The sequence below is a fragment of the Somniosus microcephalus genome, chromosome 18 (genome assembly GCF_052327205.1).
Source record: "Somniosus microcephalus isolate GS21.2 chromosome 18, FLI_Smic_1.0, whole genome shotgun sequence".
NCBI classification, from domain to species: domain Eukaryota; kingdom Metazoa; phylum Chordata; class Chondrichthyes; order Squaliformes; family Somniosidae; genus Somniosus; species Somniosus microcephalus.
The window spans coordinates 40,510,979-40,535,637 of NC_141004.1; the positions used below are offsets into that span (position 1 = coordinate 40,510,979).

Genomic DNA, 24,659 nt, shown 5'->3' on the forward strand with positions numbered 1-24,659 from the left:
ACAGTATCCTCTTCCGAGGATAGAAGATATTTTTGCCTCACTATCCGGAGGGAAACGTTTCACCAAAATTGACTTGGCACAGGCATATCTACAGATGGAGGTTGAAGAGGCCTCTTAAAAAAAATCTCACGATAAATACACACAAAGGTCTGTACCAGTACAATCGACTGGTTTTCGGAGTAGCATCCGCTCCAGCTATCTGGCAAAGAGCTATGGAGCAAGTCCTCCAAGGGATTCCGGGGACTCAATGCTACCTAGACGACATCCTTGTAACAGGAGAAAACGACAACGAGCACCATGCCAATTTGGAGCAGGTGCTCACTAGGCTGAGAGAACGGGGCCTACGAGCAAATCGCCCCAAGTGCGAATTTTTCCAAAATCAAATATATTGTGGCCACATAATTAATAAGGAAGGGTTGCATAAGTCACCTGAAAAAATTGAAGCGGTCATAAAAGCCCCAGCACCTGAAAATGTTTCACAATTAAGGTCGTTCCTGGGATTAATAAATTACTTTCATAATTTTTTACCGAACTTATCAACTCTTCTACACCCTCTTAATGAACTGCTACAAACAGGAGTAATTTGGAAATGGAGCGAAGACTGTAAACGTGCCTTCCATAAATGCAAAGACTTAATCACGTCCAAAGAAGTTTTGGCTCATTACAACCCATCACTGGCAATCAGACTGGCGTGCGATGCATCCCCTTACGGCGTAGGAGCAGTATTACCGCATAAATTCCCTGATGGCTCGGAACGGCCGATAGCTTTTGCGTCACGCTCATTGAACTCAGCTGAGCGTAACTATGCCCAAATCGACAGGGAAGCACTCAGCCTGGTATGGGGAGTGAAGAAATTCAACCATTACCTACACGGACAAAAATTTACCTTGTTGACTGACCATCAACCCCTCATCTCCATATTCAACCCTAAAAAGGGTGTTCCCATTATGACAGCGCAAAGGCTACAGAGGTGGTCCCTTTTTCTAGGGGCACACCAATACAACATAGAATACAAAGGATCAAAACAGCATGGGAATGCTGACGGGTTATCGCGCCTACCGTTGCCAACAGTAGAAGAAGCACCTACCGTAGACCCAGTGGAGATTTTCCACTCTACCATAGTCGAATGTCTACCAGTAACAAATTCTGCCATTGAAAGGGAAACTAGAAATGACCCGACTCTCTCACGAGTCTACGATTTAACAGTGAAGGGATGGCCAGCACATGGCGAACCACTGTTGCCAGCATTCTCGCAAAGAAGAGAACAGCTGTCAGTGTGCCGAGGAACCTTGATGTGTGGATCCAGAGTGGTGATTCCACCCAAACTCCAGGATAAAGTTCTAAAGGAGCTTCACGAGGGGCATCTGGGTGGAGTGAAAATGAAGAACCTAGCCAGGGCGTTTGTATGGTGGCCAGGTATCGATGGAGACATCGAAGAAATGACCAAGAGCTGCCTAGGATGCCAGAAGGTCCAAAACGCTCCGCCCCAAGCCCCTCTACATCCATGGGAGTGGCCCTCATCTCCCTGGCAAAGGGTACACATCGACTTTGCTGGTCCATTTATGGACTCAATGTTCTTAATCGCGGTTGATGCACACTCCAAGTGGCCGGAGGTAATAAAGATGTCCTCCACCACCACGGAAAAAACCATCACAGTATTAAGGACCATATTTGCCAGGAATGGGCTGCCGGAACAGATCTGTTCTGATAATGGACCGCAATTTGTGTCCGAAGAATTCAGGAAGTGCTTGAAAAACGGTGGGGTTAAGCACTACACGTCCGCCCCATACCATCCCGCCACCAATGGATTGGCTGAAAGGTTTGTCCAGACCTTCAAGAAGGCCATAAAGGCCATGGGTAATGAAGACATAAAACTTCAGCACAAGGTGGATAACTTCTTGTTCGCATACAGGAATGCAACACATATGGTTACAAACCAAACTCCCGCCATGATGTTCTTCAATAGAAGCCTAAGATGCCGGCTGGATTTGATCAAGCCAAACATCAGAAGGGACGTGGCGAACCGGCAATTTCAAGGCATGAATGAAAGGCCAACTAGAACCTTCCAGATAGGTCAACAAGTTTTGGCCCGGGACTACCGTACTGAGAAATGGCAGCCTGGAACTATCTGCACACGACTAGGACCGCTGATGTATACCGTGGACATCGGAGAAAGCATAATAAGGCGCCATGCTGACCAAATCATAGTCATCCGAAAAGGGACAACCTACACCACAACTCTATACGCCTAACGATGAAGTAGAGATACCCATATCTACCTCCGATCCGGTGATACTGGAACCCGATGAACCCGACACTGGCATTCAAGCCGAATCAGCCTTGCCAAAAGAACCTACTACACCACCAGAAACTACTACACCACCGAGGCGTTATCCGGACCGAGTCAGGAAGCCTCCAGAGAGACTGACTTATAATTAATTAACTGCAGCAATGTGTAGATTATTTTTCTTGTAACATGTAATTAATAATTACTTAAAATATTATGTACTGGTTGGCTAAAAGGGGAGGAATTGTAGTGTATGTGCCTTTAAGAGCCCCATCTGTAATGCCGGTAATGGCCACTCGGGCTATATAAGCCTGTATATTGTGTTGTATCAGTTAGTTCCCCTCCAGACTTTGTTTAGTAAACACCTATGAAACCAACTCCTGTCTTCAGTGTCTATCAACACACAGACACAACAGAACTTGTGTCTGATCATATGCTGCCTGCTTAAGTTACTATTTAAAGTAGCTAATGGAACTGTTTTAAGTTATTTAAGGCACAATCTGAATGGATTAGTTGCTGTGTTCTTGTATTTATGTAAAAGTAGTGGATTAGTTGAATTTCGGGAACCGTTGAACCATCCTCTGAATTTGTGTGCCTCTGGAAAATGGACAGAAGAACAGTGTGTACAACTGAGTCTCCAAAGTGATGTATTCTCACCCAAAAGAGTACATTTATTTTTATACTGAAAGCCTTAGCTTATCTGCTTCATCAGTCCAAATGGTGTTTATCTTTGTTATATTTGTCACCTGGCCTCTCAAAATAATACAGGAGGGAGGGGTTTAAGTGGCTGTATAAGGCCAAGCATAATGTTTCTATCTTGCAGTGGTCTTCATGTCAATCAGTTAGCATTTACCAAATTGCAATCACTCTAACTACAGCAATGTGGTATACTGTTAAAATATAACCTGTTTAAAATGGTTGTGATGTTACTTTCCCTGTGTATTGCTTACCTGAAAAATAATTCTGTCGTGGACTGATTTTAAAATAGCTGCAGTCCACATCAGAATGTGCTGAGAAATTCAAATGGATTTATGCTTATCGTTAAGTGTCAATTAATTTGGGATATTCGGCTCTCCCTTAGAAATGCACTTGGATGTTATGAAATGGATGACTGTATTTCAAAGGAATTGTTTAATTTTTGAACTTGTAGGTGAATTTGAATGTGGATCTAACGCGCCACCGAAGAGCAAATGTGTGCCAGTCAATGATGTAAAGAGACACTTAGCAGTAAGTAACGCATTTTAAAGTGAAAGTATTTTTCAAGCTAAATAGAATCAGTTAAAGCTTGTTTGCAGCTTGTAGGGTCAGGAGATTTGGGCTATAGAACATGACAATAGAAATCAATAAAAAAAAGGACGGGTGAAATTCAGCTGTGCAAAATCCTTTGTCCACCATCTTAATGGAGACATTAACTCATTTAAAATAAAATGGGTCAATGAGTCTTTTAAAATAATGGACAAAGGAGGTTCATACAGCAGGTCAAGAAGGCGGCTCCCCACCGCCTTCTCGAGGGCAACTAGGGATGGGCAATAAATGCCAGCCTTGCCAGCGACGCCCAGATCCCAGGAACAAATAAAGAAAATACAAACATGTTACTGTTGTCATATTGTGCATAGCAATTTCACTAGTATTTAATGAATGTTGGTTTAATGAAAGGAAATGTGACATTAGAATAAAGTTGTAATAAGAATCCATTGTGGGGTATGTAATGAAAATGATCAAAATTACTCTTAAGCTAATTACTATAAAGATTCATGTAGAATTATTTTTACACCAAAGCATAAGTCATAAAAACCTGCAAGCATACCTCAGAATTAGTCTCTGGCTTCAGGAGAGAAGAAAGATAAAAGATTAGAGGGAATTCTGGTAGATAAGCAAACAAACCCCTGCACTGAGGTGATCTCTTATCATTGGATTGATACCATTGGAACTATATGTGGGCAAGAATCCGAAGAATACATGCTTAAAACAAACTGATCAGTCTGCCGACGTGTTGTTATCCAGGGAAATGTTACAAGTATATTTACAAGATTACCTTCAGTTTGGAGCTGGATAAATCTGACCGAGTATGATATTTCAGTTTTTATGTTTTCTCCATTCTGTATGTCTGATTTTTCTATTCCTGGCATTAAGGGGTTTGGATTTGCTATTCCTTGCTGCATGCTAGGAGTGCACATTATGAAATGGCGCACTCAAAGGCAGTGGTTTTCTGTCCATTAACTTAAATGAATGGAAAATTGTGGGCTGTGCATGCACAACTTTGCAATATTTGCTCTTGGCTCACAAAGGAGCGAAACATCAACATTTTTAGCCCTAGGGTTATTAGGCTGAATATTCTGGGCATTAAATCCTCTTATAAACTGCTTTTCTACTGCCCTTAGAGATGTGCTAGACATGCTTCTTCCTGATGCGTGGGTCGTGTATAACCGATGGCAATCCCAATGTAAATTTGCCAGTCTTGCTAAATTCTGCTGTTGGAAAAACCGAATAATGGGTCTTCCCAGCAGCCTTATTTAATGAATCAGGCAAGTTTACATTGGGGTTGCTGGCAATTGCGAATGATCCGCATGTTGAGAACCAGTAGCACTAACAGCCCTCTAAAGCACGTATAAAAGCAGATGTAATCGCTTAATTGGTGGTGCTTTGGAAACTAGTTTGGTAGTGCCACCTGGCCATCAGCACATGGCATTTCATAAGAGACCACTTTCTGCTAATTATCTGTATAATTTTGTATCGACTGTTTTTCTTCATTTTCATTAAATGTTGATTTTTGTCACTGATGTTGCAGGGCTTGGTAACTAGGGCAGCAGGACAATCTTACCCTCAAACTATCTGTGGTCCAATGCTAAATTTAGGTTTGAGTTCACGATTTTTTTTTTTAACTGCAGCCCGAAATTCCCCGTTGAAAATGATCATTACCATCTTGACTATCGCAAAATAGGTTTTTAACAGGGCCGTCTATCAGAATAGCTTGAAAGTATAAAAAAAAGCCCGTTGTTGTTGTTTACTCACTTATATTTTATTATTTTCCCAGATTTTAAATGGTTCTAATGTAGAAAAATTTAATGAGGCACTTCAGTGGATCATTCAGAGTACACGGGACCTTGGGATTAAGTGAGTTGTGTTTTCTCCCGAGTTCTAGCAGAAACTAATCAACAGCATTTGAATCCATTAAATGGAATATAATGTCTTGTAATTGTGCATAGTATTCTACTACATTCCTCTTACACTATCATTTTCAACAATTCTTTAACCACTTCGTAAATGTACGGCATAAAAGAATGGATGGTTGGGGATACAATTCCCCCTCCTTCCTCCCCCCTCCTTCCTCCCCCCCTCCTTCCTCCCCCCCTCCTTCCTCCCCCCCTCCTTCCTCCCCCCCTCCTTCCTCCCCCCTCCTCCCCCTCCTTCCTCCCCCCTCCCTCGTTCCCCCCCAACCCCCTCATCCCCCTCTTCTCTCCCACTTTTCCCCCCTCCTTCCTTCCCCCCTCCTTCCTTCCCCCCTCCTTCCTTCCCCCCTCCTTCCTTCCCCCCTCCTTCCTTCCCCCCTCCTTCCTGACCCCCTCCTTCCTGACCCCCTCCTTCCTGACACCCTCCTTCCTCCCCCCTCCTTCGTTCCCCCCCAACCCCCTCATCCCCCTCTTCTCTCCTCCTTCCCCCCTCCTTCCCCCCCTCCTTCCTGCCCCCCTCCTTCCTACCCCTCCCTTCTTCCCCCCCTCCTTCCCCCCCTTCCTCCCCCCTTCCTTCCTCCCTCCCTCCCCCCTCCTTCCTCCCCCTCCTTCCTCCCTCCCCCCTCCTTCTTCCCCCCTCCTTCTTCCCCCCCTCCTTCTTCCCCCCCTCCTTCTTCCCCCCCTCCTTCTTCCCCCCCTCCTTCTTCCCCCCCTCCTTCTTCCCCCCCTCCTTCTTCCCCCCCTCCTTCTTCCCCCCCTCCTTCTTCCCCCCCTCCTTCTTCCCCCCCTCCTTCTTCCCCCCCCTCCTTCTTCCCCCCCCTCCTTCTTCCCCCCCTCCTTCTTCCCCCCCTCCTTCTTCCCCCCCCTCCTTCTTCCCCCCCCTCCTTCTTCCCCCCCCTCCTTCTTCCCCCCCCTCCTTCTTCCCCCCCTCCTTCTTCCCCCCTCCTTCTTCCCCCCCTCCTTCTTCCCCCCCTCCTTCTTCCCCCCCTCCTTCTTCCCCCCCTCCTTCTTCCCCCCCTCCTTCTTCCCCCCCTCCTTCTTCCCCCCTCCTTCTTCCCCCCCTCCTTCTTCCCCCCCTCCTTCTTCCCCCCCTCCTTCTTCCCCCCCTCCTTCTTCCCCCCCTCCTTCTTCCCCCCCCTCCTTCTTCCCCCCTCCTTCTTCCCCCCCTTCTTCCCCCCCTCCTTCCCCCCCTCCTTCTTCCCCCCCTCCTTCTTCCCCCCCTCCTTCTTCCCCCCCTCCTTCCTCCCCCCCTCCTTCCTCCCCCCTCCTTCCTCCCCCCTCCTTCCTCCCCCCTCCTTCCTCCCCCCTCCTTCCTCCCCCCTCCTTCCTCCCCCCTCCTTCCTCCCCCCTCCTTCCTCCCCCCTCTTCCCCCCCCTCCTTGCCCCCCTCCTTCTTGCCCCCCTCCTTCTTGCCCCCCTCCTTCTTGCCCCCCTCCTTCTTGCCCCCCTCCTTCTTCCCCCCCTCCTTCTTCCCCCCCTCCTTCTTCCCCCCCTCCTTCTTCCCCCCCTCCTTCTTCCCCCCCCTCCTTCTTCCCCCCCCTCCTTCTTCCCCCCCTCCTTCTTCCCCCCCTCCTTCTTCCCCCCCTCCTTCTTCCCCCCCCTCCTTCTTCCCCCCTCCTTCTTCCCCCCCTTCTTCCCCCCCTCCTTCCCCCCCTCCTTCTTCCCCCCCTCCTTCTTCCCCCCCTCCTTCCTCCCCCCTCCTTCCTCCCCCCTCCTTCCTCCCCCCTCCTTCCTCCCCCCTCCTTCCTCCCCCCTCCTTCCTCCCCCCTCCTTCCTCCCCCCTCCTTCTTCCCCCCCCCTCCTTGCCCCCCCCTTCTTGCCCCCCTCCTTCTTGCCCCCCTCCTTCTTGCCCCCCTCCTTCTTCCGCCCTCCTTCTTCCCCCCTCCTTCTTCCCCCCTCCTTCTTCCCCCCCTCCTTCTTCTCCCCCCTCCTTCTTCTCCCCCCTCCTTCTTCTCCCCCCTCCTTCTTCTCCCCCCTCCTTCTTCCCCCCCTCCTTCTTCCCCCCCTCCTTCTTCCCCCCCTCCTTCTTCCCCCCCTCCTTCTTCCCCCCCTCCTTCTTGCCCCCCCTCCTTCTTGCCCCCCCTCCTCCTTGCCCCCCCTCCTTCTTCCCCCCCTCCTTCTTCCCCCCCCTCCTTCTTTCCCCCCTCTTCCCCCCGTCCAGATTTGAAATTTTGCTTTTATCTCATTCTTTATTTCTTTTGAAAGAAGCTTATTGAAAACTGCAATTATTTCACATGCAAATTTCACAAGAGAAGTGTCACCTTAACACAATTTCACTAAGATGGATAAGCAATTTTCTGCTATGGCCATATGACTGTGTTTTAGAAGGACTTATTTTTCACCTTTAGAATGTGGGTTCAAATTATGAACAACAAAATGGGGTTAAAGTGTCTTGCCTGGATGTCAAGAGTCCAAATTTAAATCTGTTTTGGCAACTTTGGTGTTGTTCACCATGTTTAACCATCTCAGCACCTTAAGCATCATATTAGTAGAGTTCAGACATTATCACAGAATCACAGAAACCCCACAGTGCAGATAGAGGCCATTTTGGCCCATCGAGCCTGCACCGACACATATCCCACCCGATCCCCGTAACCCCTACACCAACACATATCCCACTCTATCCCCGTATTTAATCCCCCTAACACTAAGGGTCAATTTATCATAGCCAATCAACCTAACCCGCACATCTTTGGACTGTGGGAGGAAACCGGAGCACCCGGAGGAAACCCACGCAAACACGGGGAGAATGTGCAAACTCCGCACAGACAGTCACCCGAGGCCAGATTCGAACCCGGGTCCCTGGCGCTGTGAGGCAACAGTGCTAACCACTATGCCACCGTGCTTATTATCTTTACAATAATATTTGAACAAGTAACATTACTGCATTACTCCTCTGAATAAATTGCAATCCACCTCCTTGTAAATTTAGATGGGTTGCTAGTAGGAAACTGGCTCATTTCCCTTTTTTAGCCATTCAATCTTTTTAAATGAAGGTGCATTGGTGTTCAGCAATACTGGTTGGTGGAATGGTAGGATGTGGGTTTGAACCTGAGATTTGTCGCACAGCATGTTGTCAATTTGAGACCCTGCCTTCATGGAAGGCCTTATGTCCAACTAAAATGCTTTCCCACAGAAAGGAAGAGAAATCAGTAAGTCATCCCTACTGAGAAATCAGTGAGTCATCCCCCACTGCTTACGTGTACCTTCTGCTGGTGGGATCACAATCAGCATTGGTTGATGAGGTAACAAGGCAAAAAATTTGGTGATGTGAATTTTCTTTTTGTCATTTAAAAAAAAAACATCTGTTTTGTACTACTGTATCATGAAACCTCTTTTATTTCTTGAATACTGATGTTCCTTAATTAGAAACAGAAAGATTACAGCTTTATGAAAGAGGTCAAACCATGTGGCAAAGTATGGACAGTATTTTAAAGATGTTTGAGTATTAACTTCGTTCCAAAAAAAACTATTGATGGCCTTTTTTTTGGTACAAAGTTGGTTATTTTGACCAAGAATGCTCATAATTAAAGTTGGAATGGAAGAAAGTATTAGCAACTTTAAGAAATCATTACTATGGTTTCCATTATATATCGTTACTGTGGTTTCTGTTCTATATGCTCTAAGTGGTATGTTGCAGAAGCTTCTGATTAAAGTTATGCCAAAGTTACTTGATATATTTAGTATAAGCAGTGAGTTGATTGAGATGACCTCATAATTCATGGTCTTGCAATTAAAGGTCCTCTCGGGCAAAGTACAGTAACACATTTGGTAGTGATCTTTAATAAAGATTGTCACTGTCAGATTTAAATAATTGCCTTGAATCACTTTTTTCGATGTGTAAGTGATTTAAAAATATAGGGACATTTGCAACCATGCCCTTGAAGAAAGCTCCTTATTTATCAGTGTATATCCTTTTGCATGTCTGGTTACAGGTTAGTTGGTGAAAACTCTGAAGCAGCAGTAATTTCAGTGGACCAGGTGACCTGCCTTGAATCTACCCGTCCACAAATGAATTTGTATTGTCGTCTCCGTCATGCATTTTTTACTATTCTTAACAGAATGTTGATGTTTATCTTGAGTAAGTCATTGGAAATGTTAATCTGTGTAGATGTAATCTACTGTTTTAGATTTTTAAATGATCAGCCTCACAGTAATTGAAGGTGTCTCAGGCCAAGAACAATGACAGATTTGGTAATAATCCTTAAAAAGATAATCGCTGAAAAAAGATCACAATACAAGATAAGAGGAGCACTCGGGTTACTGTGTCTGCAGTAGCAGTTTCTACTCTAATGAGGGACTCACAGGAATCGCTCTGTGAATCTAAATCTTGTGCTTGTTGCATTGTGGATATGATATATGGGACAATGTACAGTTGCTTTATATTATGCATTTGTTATTTTCAGAAGGTTACCATATCTTCATTAGAATCATAATGGCACAGAAGGAGGCCATTTGGCCCATCGAGTCCATGCCGGGTTTTTTTTTTTTTCCTTCACCCCTCCCCAATAACGGGATCAGCGCCTGCCTCCCTCCCCACCCCAACGACAACAGGATCAGCTCCTGCCTCCCTGCCACCACCTCCCAATAATGGGGTCAGCTCCTCCCTCCCTCCCTAATTACTTATTGCTTAAATTGTTTTGTGTTTGAAACTCCTTTCCAACTAACTCTTTATGCATGGAATAAAAAACTGATCATATTCTGATGTTCATTGCAACAAGCCTATAATTTAGCATGTCACCTCACCTCTATAATTTGATTATTGTGGCAAAACCTCTGTAAAATCACCTTTTTAGCAATAAATCGACTGAGTTTTGATATATAAAGTAATGGGTAATCTCAGTAATTAGTAAGGTTTTTGACTCATGACATTACCCACAACTGATGGTTGATGGCGCCTAGATACCATCACTAAAAGTACTTTGGCGCTCTTGCGCATAAGCTGTAGGCCAAAGTACTCTTCCTTTTCTTGTATTCTTCCTCTACTTTTTGTTTCTGCCCTTTTCCCTGGTCTGCCTCTACATAACTTTCACCTCTAAAGTGTCAGCTTGGCTTAATGGTAGCATTCTTGGCTCAGAGTCAGAAGATTTGGGATTATCCACCTCCAGGATTTGATCACGTAATCACACTTCAGTACAGTACTGAAAGTCAGCTGCATTGTTGGAGGTGCTATGTATTGGATGAAGTGTAAATCCGAGGCATGGTCCGGTGGATTTATATGATCACACGGCGCTTTTCAAAGAAGAGCAGGGGAGTTTTCTGCTATCCTGGACACATGACCAAAACCAAATTAACTAATCATTTACAGGAAACTTTTGTTTAACCGGAGGTTAAATGTCTGGAAAGCTCTATCTACCGGCAAAATTCAGGAGCCGTTTCCTTTAAGTTTTTTTACTTCTCGTTGCTTTTTTTTTTCCAGTCAGGCTCTGCAAGGTCTAGCTGAAGCTGTTGCTTAGCTACAGAAACGCTTTTAAGCTGCGGCCGACTGTTTTGAAGCACAGGGTTTGTTGATTCACACGGAGCTCCGTATGTTTTAACATTAGCGCTGGTTTCTACGGCAGTTTTGATGGTATGGCACCAGCTCGGTCCTGTCAGTGCCGGATACCAGAAAGTTTCCTGTATCTTGTTGCTGTTTGTGGTATTTTGCTTGTGCACGTTGGCTGCTACAAATCAACAGTTTCATTATAATTTAAAATTTATTAGCTATGAAGCACTTTGGGACATCCTGAAGTTTTGAAAACCACTATACAATGCAAGTTTGTTCTTTTAATCCTATTGAGGCTGCTCCTTGTTTTAAACGAATTAAATAGACTTCATTTGTAGTATAAACAAAGCACACTTATAGTCCACTGACTGGCTAAGCACAGACTTAAACACCAGTGCTTCACTGCTGCCAGTGGACTACAGCATTAATATGTAAAACCAACCCCAACCATTACATATAGACCAGGTAAAGATGGCAGTTTTTTTTGCCTAAAAGACATTAGTGAACCAGTTAGGTTTTTACAACAATCCAGGTTTTTATTTTCAGATTGTGTTTAAACTGAATTCAAATTCTCAAACTGTTGGTAATTGAACTTGTTTTCTCTGGATTATTAGTCCAAGTCTCTCGATTACTAGGCCAATAACATAACCACTACACTATCGTACTCTGTTGTCATGTCCGTATCGCAGCCTTCAGTTTTCTTGGCTCTACTCTCCGAAGCTCCTTCCCTAAATCCCTCCACCTTTAAAAGACTCCTCAAAACCCTAAATCCAGCTGAATGTCCTCGAAATATGCAAGTCCTTGATGATTTTGACCACTGTTGCTTATGTTAGCCATAGATTAACTATTGCATGTAGTGTTTTATATAAAACTCTGAAACCATGCATTCTGTTGCAAGGACTGATGCTGCAATATACATTTGAATAATACCTGTAATCCTAAGCAGTAGAAGTGTTTGGAGCGATAACCTAAAGTGTGGCTAAAGAAAGGTTTTGAGGAGGCTTTTAAAGGAGAGAGAAGGATTTAGGGAAGGAGTTTCCGAGAGTAGAGACAGAACAGCTGAAGGTTGCAATATGGACGGCGGAGCAGAGGGAGGAAGTAGACACAGGAAGCCAGAGTTGGATCTTTCAAATTCATTCCTAATGTAGAACACACACTGCTTAAATAATTTAATATAAAAAGCTAGAAAAAATAATTTGTGAGCTTATGAACTTTTCTGTTTTTATAAAGTTTTAAGCCTCTTGTGGATTATGTTGCTACTTCTAAAGTACCAGTCGAGGAAAATGGAAGAACGACAACAAGCTGTGTATGAAATGGTGAACAAAATCATAGGTACTATATGATTTTTATAAATTTTACAATATATATATATAAAATCTGTATGGCATGTTGCTAAAATTGCCAGTGTTTGGATTTGTGGGTTATTGATCATGTGTGCATGTGTTCAGATAAATGCTATGCAACATGGAATTTATCAGGCGGTGTGTTAGTTTTATGACTGGCACACATGCACCCATGCTCTTTCTCTCATGCTTTCTGTTCCTCACTTAAAATTTGTAGACTCTTACAGCAGTAATGTCACACTTCTGGGTTATTGTACAGAATTAAAGTGGCAAGAAAATAGTTTCTTTCTGTTCAGTAGCTGACAGCAAATTAGGTTACTCCCAATATAGTTGTGAAACTGAACATTCAAATCAAATGATATTTCTAACTTATTTTAAAAGCATTTTGGAAAGCTGCTCTGATAACTCAATAAGCTTATCCAATCAGCCTTACCGACCAGGAAAGTCCTAGGTTCAATACCAGGTCAGTGAGAGATACCTGATCTCATCCAGGCAGCAATAGAGTCACTACATTTGGAATTAGTGCTTCTAAGTTGGGATGGGAGAGAATTGGCTAGGGTTCCCGCTTTTTATTACCATCCAAGGGATCCTTCCTCGAAGTGGGTTTATGTGAATATCCAGTAAGGATATGATTGGGCTTGGCTTTGATTCCCACAGAGTTGAATACCTTGCTGATACCCACTGTCAAGAGTTTCACCTGCAAAATGACCACTTGGGTCAGTATTCAAGGTTGACCAACCAGCATGGGACTGTATTTCATCAAATAGTCAATACTAACGCATCAGATGGTGTCTTTCGGCTAAAAAAGCAGGATAGATTTAATTGGGCTCTCTGTCTTATGAATATGTGTACATACATTGCAGTCTATGGTTATCAGATTGTTAGGTTCACAAATAAAACTCAATCTATTTTCATTTTATTTTTCAAAACAGCTGTCATTCGTGCTCACAATCAAGACTGGGAAAAGAATTTGGAACTCGCACCTTATGTACCCGTCCCCCATATCCGCGACACCCTAATTCAACCTAAGGACAGGTGTGTTTGTTACAATTACAAGGAAGAGTTCTGTATGACTGGTGATGTGCCATTCTTTCTGAACCCCCACACACAAACAAATTGATCTCCATACTGTCGTAGCTCCAACTTGTACTATTTTCTCAAGGAACTTTTTTATTATTTTAACCTGCTTTACAATATTTAAATCGGCTAAATATCATCCAGAACTTATCTTACATTGCTTCCAACTAGTTAACCTCATCAGCAATGGAGCAGTATTTCTGCACCAAAATCAAATACTCATGCTACCGCCCCAAAATGAAGTATCCTTTTTGGTAGTGAGTGACAGTTTAATTTATGCTACTAGTGCGGACAGACTTTCCATGCTACAAATGTTCTATTGTTGTCAACCACCACTAGAAAACACTAGAATATTAATTACTGTGCTGTTCACTTTTTTGCAGCAGATTAAAAGCCAACCTTTTCTTTGACTGTGATACTGACCAAGAAAGTAAAAAAAACTGCTGGTACTTTGGCAACCAAACTTCCCTGCCCCCTTCCTTCCTTCCTACTACTGGTGATATTTCCTGCCTACCAGTCAACTAGAAAATCACATTCAAGGTTCTTTGTTTTGTGTACAAGAATATCGCTCTCACTTCGAGATAGTTTAACTTGTCCTAGGTTGATCACCAACTCTGCATAGCCATCATTCAGTCAGCCATACCAAAGCAGTAACATGGCACTACCCAAGTGAGGAGAAGGAAAAATCTTAGTAGAAGTGGTTCATTGAAATCAGTATCTCAGAGCAGAGAGTATGCCAAGCCCTACAATTCTACATCTATTTTGCCTCAACAAGATCTATCTGAGACACTCATTTCATTATTTTTTTGTCGCGCGTTTCCTTTGAAACAGGAATTGAATTTTAATATTGGACTTTTAAAACTTACATTTTTAAACTTTATTGCATCAGGAAAAAGATGAAGAAGATCTGGCAGAGGGCTGTTCAGTTTCTTGAAGCTAATGAGTCCCGGATTCGTACAGAGAGTCGCAGAATAAATGGAGAGGATTTCCTGGTTTGGAAGTGGACGCAGCCTTCATCCGTCTGTGACTCAATGTGATAAATAACTTGATGTAAGATGCAAAGGGAAGTTAGGAGCCAACCTGGTGATGCAGTGTGTTGGCAAACTAGCACCCTGCGCCAGGCAGTGCACAAATATGTGTGTGTGCCTGGAGTTCCCCACACAGCAATTGATCTTGGCTAGTTCATTTGGAGGCAAGTGGCAAGCACTACCCGAGGGAGAGAAACAGTGGATACCCTGGGGCAGCTTGTAATGCCTGTTTGCAGATTTTTAAATTATTATTATTCATTGTTGGGATGTGGGCATTGCTAGCAAGGCCAGCATTTATTGCCCATCCCTAATACAACTGAGTGGCTTGCTAGGCCACTGTAAAGAGCAGTAGAGTCAACCACTTTGGTGTGTGACTCGAGTTACAAATATGCCAGACCGAGTAGACAGCAGGTTTCCTTCCTTAAGGAACACGAGTGACAATCCAACAGGGTTTTATTTCCAGTTTAAACTAAATTCAAATTCTCTTGGTGGGATTTGAACTCAATCTCTGGATTATTAGTCTAGGCCTCTGGATTACTGGTCAAGTAACAGAAACACTATGCTCCATGCCCATATTTATTAAAATTGGTAGAGATAGGGAAGCAGATACTTTGCCTCTTATCACAGTCAGGGGATGTGCATAGTACATGGATATCTGAAAGAGCTAGGGAAAGAAATACTTTAAATCTGACAACAATAAAATGATTTGAACAAGTCCTTCCATTTAAGGGGTCTTTAATTATGGTTGCCATGGTTTTTAAGTGCTTGTTCAAATTCAGATTCCATGCTGTATTATCTTTCATTTTGCTTTATAACTGACTTTGTAAAAACAAATGTCTTGTTGTCAGAAACTTTGTCTCTTGTATATAAGGTGCTACATTTGCTTAAAATATTTTACACATTTGGGGGTAGATTTCCTTTTGTGGTATGTAAACAAAAATATTCTTTATAAACAGGTTTACAATTTCAGTACACCAAGGAAATCTTCCCCACCCCAGTTTTCCCTTTAAGCTGCATACAAATTTGATTGAAATTGCAATACTGCTAATTCTTCAAACAGACCCAGATATGTTGAAATCTATTTATCTAACCTACCCCTCTTTACCCTGCAATCTGCCCTGTTTCTGTTTTTGAACTATCAGCAGCAATTATGTAAAGTACATCTCTAAAGTTAAGTAGACTAGAGTATTTATAAATATATTTTCTTCCATAAGGTCAGTTTTGTTTGGCTTTAGTTCTTAAAATGCAAGTTCTTTCTTTAAAAGATGAAAGCAGCTTCACATATAGGATATCAAAATGGATGGCTGAGCTGCAATTTCATGACTGAACAAATGCCTATTAACATATTTTATATATGCAACTTAAGAGTTTAACATATTAGATAAAGATTATTTGGAAGCAGTATTTAGGAAAACTACAGGATACTTTGTTATATCCGGCACCGACGGGACCGAGCTGTTGCCGATCTATCAAAACTGCCGGACATACAAAGTTAATGTTGAAGCATATGGAGGTTTTCATCTCTGTATCTGACAACAAACACTGTTGCTTAGCAACAGCTTGTAAACAGTCAGCCTGTACCTTGGAAGCGTCTCTGTAGCTTAGCAACAGCTTCAGAGAGACTTTCCAGAGCCTGACTGTTGAAAACAAAGCCACGAGAAGAAAAAAAACCTAACAAAACGGCTCCTGATTTCTGCCGGTAGATCGAGGTTTCCGGACATACAACCTCCAGATAAACCAAAGTTTCCTGTATTTGGTAATGAAAAATACAGCGGGCAGCAAGTTTCAGAGTTTCATAATGACAAATCTGCTTTGAAAATTAGATTTTATAAAACTTTATTTTGCATGAAGAAATAAGTAATTAAATTAGGATCTACATATCTTAAAACATAATAGTGCATGGACTAAAAATACTCCTTATTAAGTAAAATATTTCATATTACAGTGTCTCACAATCCGTATATAAATTAATCTTTTCGTTGTTTATATTTTGTGTATAATTTAGAGGATTGTGCTCACAATGTGCCAAAATTCTACCAATAGGGAAATTAGACTTCTTACAAATGAAAACAGTAATTGAAATCTATTAATTATTTTTAGATATGCATGTTTTTACTGGTTTCACAGGCCAGCTTAGCTCCATTTCCTTTACTGATACCGGGATGGAGGCTTTAGTTGGAAAAGAGAGAAATGGCCCACTGTATTCCTTTCAAATATTAATACTTAATTAAAATATAAAAGGACTATGATTTAAGTATTCAGGACAGTTTTTAATGAGTGAGCACTGGTTTTTAATCCTTTTTTATACTGAATTTCCCATTTTTTTTCAGAAAAGAAAAATCTTGAGTTTAATAAAATATTAAAACAATACTTGTGAATTTCTTGAATGTCTGAATATCCAAATATGATTCTTAAAAATCACAATGTTAAATGATATGAATTCTAAAAAGTGTTTTTCAGCCAGAATGTAAATGAGTGATATGCATGTCTGCAGTTCACTGAATGGCCATTGATTTGTAACCTACACTAAATAGATTTATTTTTATAATATACTGGATTTAGAATTTCCTGAAAACTGATGTCTGTCTATCTTTCTCTTGCCAGACTTTGGCATTATACTGAAATAACAACAGAAAATGCTGGAAGCACTCAGCAGGCCAGGCAGCATCCATGGAGAGAGAAACAGTTCACGTTTCAGGTCTGTGACCCTTGACCTGAAAAGTTAACTGTTTCTCTCTCCAAGGATGCTGCCTGGCCTGCTGAGTGTTTCCAGCATTTTCTGTTGTTATTTCAGATTTCCAGCATCTGCAGTATTTTACTATTGTTTGGGCATTATACTTCCTGAATTTTTGATTGGAATTACAAAAAGTTGCAATCACATCTTTAAATAATTCTAACTATTGTCTTTGAGCAAGTTAATTAATATTTTTAGTTGAAGACCTCCGCCTCTCTCAGAAGTCTTGGACTTGGACTGATATTCTCCCAAGATGTGTTACTCTGTCAGGTGATGTGGAATGCCACAGTCGAAGCAAGTGCAGTGTACACAATTTCCCAGCATACATCACTGATTTTATATAAGTAGAATGGTAGACCCTTTCATGGTGCAAAAGGAGTTCTGAGTTTTTCCAAATGATTTGAAAACAAGCTGCAGATTGAATTTTTCAAGTAAAGTTTCACATTGTTACCAACCGGTTTTTAGTTAAGAGGGAGTCAAAAAAGGTGACTTCCAGTTGTGCTTTGTTTTGTTAGAATTCAAAAACTATTCAATAGAAATAAAATTGCATTTATATAGTGCCTTTCATGTCCTCAGGACATCTCAAATTGGCTTGTAGCTAATTAAGTACTATTCATGTGTAGTCACTGTTATGTAGGCAAACATGACTCAATTTGTACATAGTAAAGTCCCACATACAACAATGATAAGTGACCAGACATTCTGTTTTAGTGATGTAGATTAAAAGATTAAGTTTTACCAGGACACTGGGAGATTCCCTAACCTTCTACAAATAGTACCATGAGTTTTTTTGTGTCCGTTGAGAGGGTGTACAAGGCCTAGATTAATGTCTCATCCAATAAACTGCCCACTACCGAAGTGTCAGCTTAGATTATGCATTCAAGTTTCTGAATTGGGACTTGAACTCACGATCTTCTGACTATTGCCAACCAAAAATAACTTGCATTTATATAGTGCCTTTAATGTAGTAAAACATCCCAAGGTACTTCACATGAATGTTACCAGACAAAATTTGACACTGAGCCACATAAAGAGAAATTAGGACAGGTGACCAAATGCTTGGTTAAAGAGGTAGTTTTTAAGCAATGTCTTAAAGGAGGAGAGAGATGCGAAAAGGTTCTTAGAGGGCATTCCAGAGTTTGGGATAGCTGAAGGCACAGCTGCCAATAGTGGGGGATGGACAAAAGGCCAGAATTGGAGAAAAGAGTTCTTGTAGGGCTGGAGGAGGTTACAGAGATGGGGAGTTACTGACATATCTATGGCTAGCAATTAGCCTAAGGATCTATATTGGGCTCCACACGTGATACCTGTGATGAGTTTGTCGACAGCGGGATGGGTTTTGGTGGTGGCTGAGGTCTCTGACATCACAGACAGTTCATTAAACTGCAGGCTGACATTTAATCATAATTTTCAAATTCTAAATATTCATTAACAGAATATTTTATTTTTCCAGATACTTTTGTAATGCTGCAAAATGATTCCTGAGCTTAGTCCCCAAACAGAAAACAAACTGAAATTCTGAAAGCTTTCAGATAAAAGCTCAAAGAACAAGGCTAATTGTGGGCAGCTGTATTTTGTTTACACTTTCAGATAGAAAATATTCCAATTAATGTAGCTGTGGGGGTAATGGAAAATGGGGAAAGGAGTTTTGCAATCTTGTTTTGAGCAAAAATCTTAAATAAAAATTATAATTGACCCCACCGCAGTTTCCCCAAAGCCCAGGGCTACTCTTCCAGTGCTGCTAAATCCAATGACCCTACTGAGTGCTACTGAAAATCAGGATCGTGAAATACCACAAGGTGTTCTCCCAGTCTCCTGTTGTAACTTTGATAGAAGACAGCAAGAGCTCCCAGAAATCATTGTAAATGGCTGTTTTCAGCCATTTACACTATTTCCTGGGTCTTCCACTGATCTTCCATGAAAGTTACAGCAGGCAATCGGGAGAACCCCTGTGGTTCAGGACTTCGATACCGTTCTATCTGGTATAGGTTTCCTACTAGTTTGCTGCGTACCTTGGACTTTACAAAAGCTAAGATAAAATTGAGTGTGCATAAATAAACATATAGGCCTGGAGTTTCCGCTCGATTGCGCTGGTTTTCTCTATGCAATTCCCCCGATATTGGCGTAACCAGCGCAAAAGATCGCGAAACATTAAGCGCAAATTGCATTCCCTGAAGCTCAAGTTTCAAAAACAGAGCTAGAAGCAGGCCCTGCCCACAGTACTGGCCACACCCCCAGGGTGAAGTAATCACCATTGGGAGTTTCTGCTAAATGGACACATTTGCTGGCCTTCGAGGAGGCTCCAAAAATTAAGCTAGAACTTTTGGGCACAAGGACCCGAATAGGTTTTGAATGATTTTAAAACATTTTTTTACTAAGGAACTGACTATTGTACCCCATTCTAACTCGGAAAATAATTTTGTATATTTTTTAAAAGTAATTTTTAGTCATTTAAAATTTGGTTACTTACAGGTGGTGGATTTGTAGTGTATGTGCTTTAAGTCAGAACTACTTTTTACAGCTCCTGTATACTGTAGTACCGGCAGTAACCACACCGGTATATAAAGCTGTGTGCATGCCTCTGTACTCCAGTCTAGAGATTGCCCTCCTCCAGTAAAGACCTGTTATTTGTTTATGTACAGCATCCGTGTAATTATTTATCCACTGCACCAATGATCTAACAGTGGTGACGAGTGTTGATGCGAATCTACCTGCACCATTAAACAAAAAAATAGTCGAGTCCAGGAACACGGGCGTCGACTGCGAGCAACCGCCCAGCAGTCAGGCAGAGATCCAACTTCACTGGGGAGGCTGTGGAGAGCCGGGCTTGGTTCCCCAGCCACAACAAGCAGTAAGAGACCGACGACAGGTCCAGAGCAGACCCTTCCCGAGCAGCGGCGGCTGGAGCCGACTGATGGCAGAGAGCCGGGCAGCGTCGACGGGGTACGAAAAAGGGTGAAGAGAGCAGGGCGCAGCCGGGGGTTGATCACCGAGCGGTGTCGAAAAATACTGCAAAACCGGAGAGAGAGGGTAAGAAACAGCCGGGTTCTAGACTGAGCGGCGTCGACAAATATCAAGAGAAGAATGCGCAGAGCACAGCCAGGGATCACGGGCTGATCAGGGTCTGCGGGGTGAAGCAAGGGGAGACGCCATTGAGCTGCGGAGAAGCAGGGAGAGCGCGGGAGACGCCATTGAGCCGTGGAGAAGCAGGGAGAGCGCGGGAGGCGCCATTTTGCGAAGCCGCAGCGGAGAAGACGGGCGAGCGCGGGAAGGAAGGAAAGCGCGGGAGATGCCATTTTGTGCCAGCGGAGAAGAAGGGGAAGCGCGGGAGGTGCCATTGGTGATAGTTAACGCACAACCAAGGATGCCGAAGAGCGGCAGTATCTCTACGTTCGACAATGAAGTCGAAGATTGGGCGACATATGTGGAACATATTGAGGTGTACTGCAGGGCGAATGAAGTGCCAGATGCTAATAAAGCACTGGTTCTGTTAAATTCCATGGGTGCAAAAACTTATGGGTTACTGCGAAATCTAATAACCCCAGAGAAGCCGGTAAACAAGAATTTTGAAAGCATAGTAGAAATCCTACAGGACCACTTAAACCCCACACTGCTGCTGATAGCAGAACGATTTAAGTTCCATAAAAGGAACCAACACAAAGACGAAAGCAATGCTGAGTACCTAACGGAACTGCGCAAGCTATCGAAATACTGCCAGTTTGGAGCGGGACTAGCAGACACGTTAAGGGACAAGTTTGTGTGTGGGCTACAAAGTGAAGGAACCCAGAAACGGCTTCGATCAGAAAAGGACCTTACGCTGGACAAAGCTTTCAGTATGGCAGTATCACACGAAGCAGCCGCAAGGGGCGCTGCAGAGATACAACGGAGACCGCAAGAATATGGCACCAACGAAATGACCTATGGAACAGGGAAGTGCTATCGCTGCGGCAGAACAACACATGACCAGAAAGATTGTTGGTTCAAGGACCAAGTGTGCAGACAATGTGGGAAAGCAGGACACATAGCAAGAGTCTGCAGGTCTGGGAAGAAAACCAACAGTAAGAAATCTCCACAGGAGAAGTACCAAAAGGTACACCAGGTGATGGACAGTGGTTCAGACGAACAGAAAAGTGACACAGACTCCGGAAGCAAGGAGCTGGGTTGTCTGAAACTACATAATGTAACCGAAATGGAGGATCACCAGACTATCTGGGTTACACTCAAGATAGACGGAGTCCAAGTGGAAATGGAATTGGACACAGGGTCAGCTCTAACAGTTATAAATCAAAGAGACTACAAGCGGCTATTTTCACACATACCCTTGAAAGCTACAGAGATTGTCTTGAAGACGTATACAGGGCAAAAAGTCTACCCCAAAGGAAAAATAAGGGTGAAAGTGACATATAAAGGCCAGGAAATACCTAAAATGGATATATATGTATTGCCAAATGGAGGACCACCACTGCTAGGACGTGAATGGGTCCGGAAGATACATTTAGATTGGCATTCCATACAGGCACTGAAGGTGGAGGCCAAAAAGGATGACGACATCACACCTGGACGACTGTCAAAAATGCTAACTGACGCAAAAGAAGTGTTCCAGGAGGGACTAGGAACACTAAAAGGAATAACAGCAACAATTAAAATAGAGGATAATGCAAGCCCAAAGTTTCTGAAGGCCAGACCAGTGCCTTATGCGATCAGACCAGTGGTTGAAGCAGAGCTGGAAGGGTTGGAACGTTCAGGAGTACTGTCCAAAGTGGACTGGAGCGAGTGGGCTACACCCATCGTTCCTGTAATGAAGAGGTCGTTGAGTAATACGCCTGGGGAACCAAAGAAGGTCCGCATCTGTGGGGATTTTAAGGTGAACCCAGTCCTTCACACGGTGCAATATCCGCTTCCACGAATTGAGGATATTTTCACCTCGCTATCTGGTGGTAAATGCTTCACAAAAATTGATCTAGCCCAGGCGTACTTGCAAATGGAGGTAGAAGAAGCTTTGAAACATTACCTTACGATCAACACCCATAAAGGTCTCTATCAATACAACCGGCTGGTGTTTGGAGTAGCCTCGGCACCGGCTATCTGGCAAAGGGCGATGGATCAGGTCCTGCAAGGGATTCCAGGGACCCAGTGTTATTTGGATGACATCTTGGTCACGGGCGGAAATGACGGTGATCACCTCGCTAACTTGGAGAAGGTGCTCACCAGATTAAAGGAATATGGGCTACGAGTTAATCGCCACAAGTGCGAGTTTTTCCAGAAACAGATCTCGTATTGCGGCCACGTCATCGATGAAGAGGGGTTACATAAGTCCCCTGACAAGATAGAGGCAATAGTCAAGGCTCCAGCACCGGAAAATGTGTCACAACTGAGGTCGTTCCTCGGGCTGTTAAACTATTACCACAAGTTCTTACCAAATTTGTCTACGGTATTACACCCGCTGAACACCCTACTGCAAACAGGGGTACCATGGAAGTGGGATGACGAACGTAGACGAGCTTTCCAGAAGTGTAAAGAATTGATCACATCAAAAGAGGTGTTGGCCCATTTCAACCCAGCACTACCAATTCGTTTGGCATGTATTGCATCACCCTACGGCATTGGAGTGGTGCTGTCGCACAAATTCCCGGACGGTTTGGAGAGGCCAGTAGCCTTTGCGTCTTGGTCACTAACCTCAGCCGAGCGCAACTACGCCCAGATTGACAGGGAGGCCCTCAGCCTAGTATGGGGAGTAAAAAAATTCAACCACTATCTGCATGGACAGAAGTTCACCTTGCTGACTGACCACCAACCACTTGTCTCCATCTTTAATCCTAAGAAGGGCGTGCCAGTAATGACTGCACAGCGGTTACAAAAATGGTCCCTGTTTCTAGGGGGGAATCAATATGAAATAGAATATAAAGGCACGAGACAGCATGGGAACGCTGATGGGCTATCGCGCCTGTCACTGCCTACTGTGGAGGAAGCACCAGCAGTGGACCCTATCGAGATATTTTATTCGTCGATAATTGAACGATTGCCAGTAACAAACGCGGATATAGAGAAGGAGACCCGCAATGATCCGACACTGTCACGGGTATATGAATTGACAGTGAGGGGATGGCCAACACATGGCGACTCACTGTTGCCAGCATTCTCATCCAGAAGAGAACAGCTGTCAGTATGCCAGGGGACAGTGATGTGTGGATCCAAAGTGGTGATTCCACCCAAGTTAAGGGAGAGAGTGCTAAATGAGCTACATGAAGGTCATCTGGGGGGAGTGAAAATGAAAAGCCTAGCTAGGGCTTATGTGTGGTGGCCGGGAATCGATCAACAAATCGAAGACCTAACTAAGAGCTGCTTAGGATGCCAGAAGGTCCAAAATGCACCACCACATGCCCCTCTACACCCATGGGAGTGGCCCTCCTCTCCATGGCAACGGGTGCACATTGATTTCGCTGGTCCATTCATGGACTCAATGTTCTTAATAGCAGTGGATGCTCATTTAAAGTGGCCTGAGGTGATAAAGATGTCTTCAACCACTACAGAGAAAATGATTGCAGTCCTACAGACCATATTTGCCAGAAACGGGTTGCCAGAGCAGATCTGCTCTGATAATGGACCACAGTTTGTGTCTGATGAGTTCCAAAAATTCATGAAAAGGAATGGGGTAAGGCATTACACATCCGCCCCGTATCATCCAGCCACCAATGGATTGGCTGAGAGGTTCGTACAAACCTTTAAGAAGGCGATAAAGGCCATGTGCGACGAGGAAATTCCACTACAGCATAAGATGGACAATTTCTTATTAGCCTACCGAAACGCGACACATGCAGTTACCAACCAGACCCCGGCCATGATGTTCTTTAACCGAAGGTTGAGATCTCGTCTGGACTTGCTCAGACCAAATGTGCGAAGAAATGTTGAGGACAAACAATTCCAGCACATCAACGAGAAGCCGACAAGGAGCTTCAATGTAGGGCAATACGTCTTGGCCCGGGACTATCGAACAGAGAAGTGGCAACCCGGAACAATATGTACAAGGCAGGGGCCATTAATGTACACAGTGGATGTCGGGGAGAACATTGTGAGACGCCACGTCGATCAGATCTTAGCATCACAGGAATGTGTCAACCCCATGTCTCGAGTACCTGGGGATGAACCCGACATACCGGTAGTATCTACTTCAGACCCAGTAGCAGTGGAACCCGATGAACTACCCGATGAAAGGGGGTCAGAATCGCCTCTGCACCAAGAACAAGAACCTCCGGAAAGGCGCTATCCCGAAAGGGTCAGGAAGCCACCCCAAAGACTGAATCTATAAATGGACTTTTGTTATTGAATGTATATGTAAAAATGTAATTGTTATTTGAATATTAAGGGGGTATTATTAATCTAAAAAGGGAGGAATTGTAGTGTATGTGCTTTAAGTCAGAACTACTTTTTACAGCTCCTGTATACTGTAGTACCGGCAGTAACCACACCAGTATATAAAGCTGTGCGCATGCCTCTGTACTCCAGTCTAGAGATTGCCCTCCTCCAGTAAAGACCTGT

The 24,659-nt window shown here is 43.5% G+C and overlaps 1 protein-coding gene across 1 annotated transcript in view; it reads left to right on the plus strand.

Moving 5' to 3' along the window:
• The window catches only part of LOC147105232 (uncharacterized), a 31,889-nt gene extending 15,130 nt beyond the window's left edge, over positions 1-16,759 (plus strand). Inside the window, exons 4-9 of the mRNA XM_086011383.1 lie at positions 3,438-3,514; positions 5,322-5,401; positions 9,392-9,537; positions 12,172-12,273; positions 13,217-13,319; positions 14,251-16,759. Coding sequence (XP_085867509.1) covers positions 3,438-3,514; positions 5,322-5,401; positions 9,392-9,537; positions 12,172-12,273; positions 13,217-13,319; positions 14,251-14,398 — 656 coding nt within the window. The 3' untranslated portion in view covers positions 14,399-16,759. The remainder of the gene's footprint in view (positions 1-3,437; positions 3,515-5,321; positions 5,402-9,391; positions 9,538-12,171; positions 12,274-13,216; positions 13,320-14,250) is intronic.
• The last annotated feature ends 7,900 nt before the right edge of the window (positions 16,760-24,659 follow it).